Source organism: Otolemur garnettii, unplaced genomic scaffold, assembly GCF_000181295.1.
Source record: "Otolemur garnettii isolate 467f Iridium unplaced genomic scaffold, OtoGar3 scaffold00115, whole genome shotgun sequence".
NCBI classification, from domain to species: domain Eukaryota; kingdom Metazoa; phylum Chordata; class Mammalia; order Primates; family Galagidae; genus Otolemur; species Otolemur garnettii.
This window is the reverse complement of record NW_003852510.1, coordinates 5331519-5338716: the sequence shown is the minus strand read 5'-3', so window position 1 is coordinate 5338716 and position 7198 is coordinate 5331519. Positions and strand designations below refer to the sequence as shown.

Sequence of the window (7198 nt, the reverse complement as noted above, 5' to 3'; positions counted from 1 at the left end):
ACAGGCGCCTGCCACAACGCCCGGACATTTTTTGGTTGCAGCCGTCATTGTTGTTTGGCTGGCCCAGGCTGGGGATTTGAACCCGCCACCTTAGGTGTATGTGGCTGGCGCCTTAGCCGCTTGAGCCACAGGCGCCGAGCCAGGCTGGTAATTCTTTACTGATGTTGTAGGTATTTTATAACATGCTTAGCATATCGAGACCATTTAAAATACCCTTGCACTCAGGGAAATTGTAAAGGTAGGGAAATATCAGTTGTACCACTACAAAAAGAGAAAGGGACTTTTTTTTTTTTTGAGACAGAGCCTCAACCTGTCCCCCTGGGTAGAGTGCCATGACATCACAGCTCCTGGGCTCAAGCAAGTCTCCTGCCTCTGCCTCCCAAGTAGCTGGGATCACAGGTGCCCGCCACAACGCCTGGCAATTTTCTTTTGGTTGCAGCCATCATTGTTGTTTGGTGGGCCCAGGATGGATTCGAACCCACCACCTTAGGTATATGTGGCTGGCGCCTTAGCCACTTGAGCCACAGGCGCTTAGCTGAGAAAGGGACTTTTGTAGGATAGAGTTCTTTTTTTTTTTTGGAGTTTTTGGCCAGGGCCAGGTTTGAACCCACCACCACCAGTATATGGGGCTGGCACCCTACTCCTTGAGCCACAGGCACCACCCTGAGAAAGGGACTTTTAACAGGCCCCTCAATAAAGCCACCTGCTGCAGTGACCAAGTAGGTCAACAGGTTATCTGGCTCAGCATAGACTGTCCAGAGTAAGGTCAAAAAATCCCCAGAGATTACCAAAAGAGTAGTTGGTCATACTTTGGTGTCCTGGGGCAATACTTACACTCCATTCCCAGACACAAGTACCAGAAGTACTTGGCTGTAACTCTGACATGTGTGACCTTCTGCGGAGCAGCCTCCAGCCCAAGCTTTCAGGGCTTGTTTTCTGTCCAGGTAGCTGCTCCCAGTGGTGCCACCCTTACTGCACCATATGCCAGTCTGCTCTGCACAGCCGTCAGGTAGCTCAGACTGTCCCAAGTGAACCAGCTAGCAACTGCGGCCCTTGTCTTCCAAATGGTTTACTGAAATCTGAGGAGGCCTAAACTCAACCCCTTATTTAGCCAACATGCCAGGGACTGGCTCTCAGGGACCCCACCTATCCAAGTTGATTGCCCCTTCCTGTTTGCTCCCTGATTGTTGGGTGCCCAGCCTCACAGGCCTTCCATCTCCGCTCTGACACAGCTTAACCTGCACCAGTCCTGAACAACCAACTGTGCGGTATACAAGTTCACATTTAAACCCAGATACATAAGGAGATACAGTTAAGGGCAACAAAGAAAGAGGAAAGTATGCTAACCTTGAGGGCTTATGCAATCACTTCTCATTCCCATTTTTTTCCTCATTCCCAGTCTCTTTCCTCTGCCTTGAAAAGGAGTAGCTTTAATAAATGGGATCCTGTGCTCCCACAATCTTTATTTTCCTTAACAAAATCATGGCTTTGGGGGTTTGTTTCAGATTGCCTCTTGTATAAACATGACCCATCTGCCAGCTCCCATCAACCAAGAGGACATGCCATGTATTTGACACTCATTGACAGGCACCCCAGCACTATCTACCATTGTAAAGATAGTGACAAATTGAAGAACTGATTTGATTCACTTCCACCCAGGTCTAAGAACAGCTGTATTGGAAAGCCAAAGGTAAGCTGTGTCTGGCCGTAAATCCTTTTTCTTCTGAGACCAAATAAGTTCAGGCTGGTGTTGGGTCCCTGCCTGAGTGGAGCTAACCTGATGCCGTTGTAGCCTTCTTGACTTCCAGGCCACAGCAGCTCTGCAGCCCCCTAATATACTGGAACTTTCTAGAAACTGAAAGACAGCTACCTCTGAACTGGGTATTCATTATCAAGAGAATTCAAACCACAGCTCTGGGCTACCAATTCCTCCAAAGATCATTTGTTTTGCAGGTACTAAACCTAAAAATGTTGCTGAGGATAACCCACCTGCTCTATTCACTGAATAGTTACCAGCACCTGCTTATCCCCTCCCTGGGGCTGGGCTGAGCCCTCAGAACAAAGGGAAACAGCCTGACTCATGGCTGCCCCTGGTTCCTTAAGCCCAGGTAAGCTGCCTCTGCTCCTCTCTCTGCTTCCACACCGGCCCAGCAGCTTCCAGAGGACCTTTGCAAGGGCAAGAAGACACCACCACCAAAAAGGATAAAATAAGTTTTTATTTATAGTCTTATAGTAAAGGGGGAAGCCTTAACTTGCAAGACAATTCTTCGGCAGTATGTACAACATACTTTTTATTTCCATGGAATGGAATCAAACACAGACTGAGACTACAGAGTATACACTAGAAATCAGCAAATGCCAGGAATGGAGTAGGAAAACGACAAGAAATGAGGCCTAAACACACAAAACCCTTCACTGGGATCTGTTGACCGCAGCCAGAACCAGGGCTGGATCACACAATGGAGACAGGTTTCAGGGCAGCAGGAAAGGAAGTGGGGTGAGGGCAGGGAAGGGTCCGCACCGGGGTGCGGGTTTAGTACCAGGTAAATTGCTCTTGGTATTTACATACAAAATCAGTTGGCTCTATTTCTTAGAAATATACACGAAAAGAAAGGAAGATTTGATCATTACTTTATGAATCTGTCGCTTTGCAATATCGACATCATCAGAAATAGGGACAATTCACTCAGATTCAAATTTCAGTAGCAGGAAATAAATATCAAAACATCATCACTGGCCCTCAATACAAAACGTCTACCCTACCTCATCCCTCCCTGTCCCACCCCCAAATAACCACTCCCTGGAGACTGCCACATCTCTGCTGCCATCTCCCATACATACCCCCCAGAGTGTCACGCGGCCCTCTGTCAGGCTGGCACTGCAGGCTTAAACAGCTGGCTGAGAGAAGCAGGAGTGAAACATGCCAAAGACTCTGAGCTGCAAATCTGCCCCCACTTTCCTTATATACCACAAACTTCTTTAAGGATCTGGTCTTTTAACAGGAACGATAAATAGCTTTTTAGAAAAAAAAATCCTTAAAAAAGGAGGAGGGGTAAATCTGATTACTCCATCCAGTTGTCTTCTCAAAGTAGAGCAGTTCACAGATTCACAAAGTCTATCAAACAGAGGTGAGGGTGGGCCAGGAGGAGAGCCCTGGTGGGGCAGGCATCCTCCAGGCACGTGCCCGGCAGGGCTGGAGGAGCTGGTGGGCTGGCAGGACACTATGTGCTCAGAGGTCCGGCCGGCCGTCTGTCCTCCATGGAAAAAGCTGCCACATTAGGGTGTTTTGGTTTAAAAATTCCTGGTGGGGACAGGGAATCCCTGAAGGGAATACATTAAAAAAAAAAAAAAAAAAGTGGAAATGGGGAAGGAAAACGAGAGCTGTTGCCCAAGAGCTTCTACGCAAAAATAAAAATTTTTAAAAAAGGGAGAAAGAGAAAAATAAAGAGTCTTTTAAATGGTTCTGAGGGTTCTAATGAACTGAAGGAGGAGGAGACGATGGAGACAGTTTTTATTGCTGGCCTGCCCCAAGTCGCTTAGCTGGCATCCATCCGGAGTTTCTTCCTGTTTTGGGGCTCTTCAGGCTCTGACTCCGAGCTGGAGTCCGAGCCCCCATCGAAGGCAGAGATGGTGCTGCCCTTGGCGTTGGTGTAGAGGCTGCTGTCTGAGGAGGGGTAGTTGGTCTGCAGTTGGGCACTTGACCTCGCCTTCTCCAGTGCACGGACTAAAAGGCAACCAAGGAAGCGTGTTACCACCTTCGGGAAACTGGGTCCAGACTCAGACTCAGGGTCCAGCCTGTTCTTCCTAAGAGCTTGCTTGCTGCCCCAAGGTGCAGGGTGGCTCAGAAGTAATCCCTTCTGGTCGCTGTTCTACCTACCCACATACTTCACCTCCCTCCCTCCTTTCCTAGCTGGACCTGGGAGCCCAGCAGACTTGGCCAGTCACTCTGTACTCCCACCCAATGCTGAAGAGAAGGCTTGTGAAGTCACGGTCCTGCCACAGAAGCCCAGTGTAGAGACTGGAGCACAAGCTCCCTTCGGGATGCAGCAGTGCAATGACAGAGGAGATGCTGGCCCAACAGTGTCAGGCTCCACAGGGTGTGAAGACCACACAAAAGCAGGAAAGGATGACGTAAGATGTATCAGCCAAAGAAAAGTTTTGGCTCAGCTCTCATGTACAAGATCCACTTGGAATGACAGCTAGATGCTCGGAAGCAAGTCACTAATACACACAAAATACCTGGGCCTTTTGACAGATAGCCCCTACATGCAGGCTGCTTGGCCCAGTAACCAACCCACTGATGCCGCCCACTGCCCAGCCCTTGGTTCAGCTCAGCTGGAGCCTGGAAAGTCAACCCATTTATTTTATTTTATTTTATTTTATTTGAAGTTTTCTAACCCAGGTGGTTACTTGCATTTCCTTTTACTTGCATCTTCCATGAGGGAGGAAGAGAAGTGAATTCCCCAGGAACAAAGAACTTGATCAGCTCTCGCTTTCCCCTGTGGTTGTAGGAAAAGGTGGGTGTGAGCATTTGAGAACAGCATGGGCCTGGCCCATAGGCTGCCCTGATTGGACTACCGTTGACAATGGGGAGGGCTCACTGTCCCTGAACACCTGGAGTCTCTGGTACTTACACAGCACATACCACTCCAAGGACCTCAAAGATCTTTCAGACACCTGATGCTAGGTGTGATCCCTATACCAGCAGAGCACCTACGCCCCCAAAAGGGGAGAGATCAGGTTGGAAAAGATACAAGTCTCCAGATGTCTAACTCCCTAGCTCCACTGTCTCTTCACTGGTGGCCCAGGTCCTTCCAGGACAGTTCTAACATTCAACTACTCAGACCCCAAGAAGCAGGGCCAGTGCTGCTCCTGAGTGAACGCTCCACGCCTGGCTTGGACTCTGCAGGCCCAGGTGCGAAAGCCCTGACCTGGCTGAAGCACAGCAGGGCTAGATGCCCCACAGGCTCAGGTGCTCACCTTGCTGCTCCAGAAGAGCATTCTGCCGCTTGAGGTCGTCAATATCTTGCTGGTGTGTGTGGTTTTTCCTTCGCATATACTGGATATACTCTGTGGCTTTGTCTAGGATTTGGGCCCGGGATGCCTATTGTCATATGAGGAAAAAGCACAGAGGACAAAATAAAGACCAAATCCAGGGAGTGAGGGAACCTTGCTTTTCTGCAACAGCAGCATGGGTGGCTGGAAACAGGAGGCCAACGTAGAAAAGGCTGAGGAAATCAAGAGTAACAGGTATTTGAGGACTTCCCTGTACTAGACAAAGCGTCAAGTGCTTTACAGAGTATCCCTTGCAAGTTCGACTTCAGAGGGAGCTCTACCAGCAGCCTGAGGCTCAGAGAAGTGCACTATCAGGGCCTGGATTTAAACTCAGATCCATCTGACTCCTGAACTGTACTCCTCCCATCCCCTTTGTTTCTTTAGGTTGCTTTAAAGTCTTCAGCTTGGCTATATCTTAAAAACATCAAAATACTACTTAAATGAAAGCTTAGGCCACTCACTCTGCTAGGGCCTGGCTTGAGGGAGCTCGTTTAGAAAGACAAGAGGATCTCAGTTGGAGCTGGCATGGGATGGGAGTGGGTACAAAGTTTTTGTTTTGTTTTCTTTTTTTTTTTTTTTGAGACAGAGCCTCAAGCTGTCCCCCTGGGTAGAGTGCCGTGGCTTCACAGCTCACAGCAACCTCCAACTCCAGGGCTCAAGTGAGTCTCCTGCCTCAGCCTCCCAAGCAGTTGGGACCACAGGCGCCCGCCACAATGCCTAGCTATTTTTTGGTTGCAGCCGTCATTGTTTGGTGGGTCCAGGCTGGATTCAAACCCGCCACCTTAGGTGTATGTGGCTGGCGCGTTAGCCACTTGAGCCACAGGCGCTGAGCCAAGTTTTTGTTTTCTTATTGAGACAGAGTCTCATTTTGTCACCCTCAGTAGAGTGCCGTGCTGTCACAGCTCACAGCAACCTCAAACTCTTGGGCTTAAGTGATTCTCTTGCCTCAGCCTCCCACGTAGTTGGGACATTCGCCACAACGCCTGGCTATTTTTTGTTGTAGTTGTCATTGCTGTTTTAGCTGGGCTGGGCCACGTTCAAACCCGCCAGCCTCAGTGTATGTGGCTGGCACTATAACCACTGAGTTACGTGTACCCAGCCAAGGGTACAAAGTTTTTCATCAAGGTTCTAGATTTCAGTCAAACTCTTGACATTTTGTTAACTATTTCCCACCGAACGATGCTGCTGTGTCACTATTTCAGCCTCCTGACCAAAGAGACTTTTATGAAAGCTATCAGTGCTAGATGTCAACACAGGAAAGCCATGAGATTGGGCCATTTCAGGAAGCAGCCACACCTCTACAATGGCTGTGGGTAGCCTGGGCACTCCCCTGTCAGAAGAACAAGATAGTAAGTCAGTAGAATGTATGTCAGGCGATTGTGCTCTTGGAAGTCAAACTTGTCTGTGAGATTCCCTTCAGGCTGCAAACATGGTCAGAGTTACAGCCAGGTAGCCAAAGTGGTAAATGATAAAAAGCCAAGAAAGAAGCCCGAGGCAGGGTAGTCTAGTAGCTAAAGTCTCACATTCATGCCACAGAGGCTCCTGAGCAGCAGAAAAGCTTCTCACTCAGGGTAAAGAGTACTTGACAATTCTGTATTATAAGCCTTGTGGGTCCTAAACAACCAGAAAACAATAGGGGGAAAAGGCAAAGAAAACATCCATACTCAAGCTGGAAGACCAGATCTACTCACATTAAATCCTAACCGTCTCCATTTACAGACCTCAGGTTGGGCTGGGTATCAAGAGAACTTTACAAGACCTGACTTTATTTGCCAGTTCTTGCAAGTATTAGAATTTCCAGGCTTTCCTCTTACAGCAGACACCTTTTTTTTTTTTGAGACAGAGCCTCAAGCTGTCCCTCTGGGCGGAGTGTTGTGGCATCACAGCTCACAGTAACCTCCAACTCCTAGGCTCAAGAGAGTCTTCTGCCTCAGTCTCCCTAGTAGCTGGGACCACAGGTGCTCACCACAACACCCAGCTATTTTTTGGTTGCAGGCATCATTGTTGTTTGGCGGGCCTGGGCTGGATTCAAACCCGCCACCTTAGGTGTATTTGGCTGGCGCCTTAGCCACCTTAGCCACAGACGCCGAGCCTTTAATTTTGTTTTAAGAGAAAGCTATGCCCGGACACGGTGGCGTGCACC

At 48.8% G+C, this 7198-nt stretch overlaps 1 protein-coding gene across 6 annotated transcripts in view; it reads right to left on the bottom strand.

Moving 5' to 3' along the window:
- Positions 1-2198: 2198 nt before the first annotated feature.
- The window catches only part of MAX (MYC associated factor X), a 29245-nt gene continuing 24245 nt past the window's right edge, over positions 2199-7198 (bottom strand). For 4 of the 6 annotated variants that reach the window (XM_003797390.2, XM_003797391.2, XM_012809874.1 and 1 more), the window contains 2 exons: positions 4981-5104; positions 2199-3724 (listed from right to left, as the gene is read on the bottom strand). In XM_003797390.2, coding sequence (XP_003797438.1) covers positions 3537-3724; positions 4981-5104 — 312 coding nt within the window. In that variant the 3' untranslated portion in view covers positions 2199-3536. Of the gene's footprint in view, positions 3725-4362; positions 4500-4980; positions 5105-7198 lie in introns of those variants that run through there. The other 2 variants (XM_023517640.1, XM_023517639.1) reach the window with 2 other exon arrangements.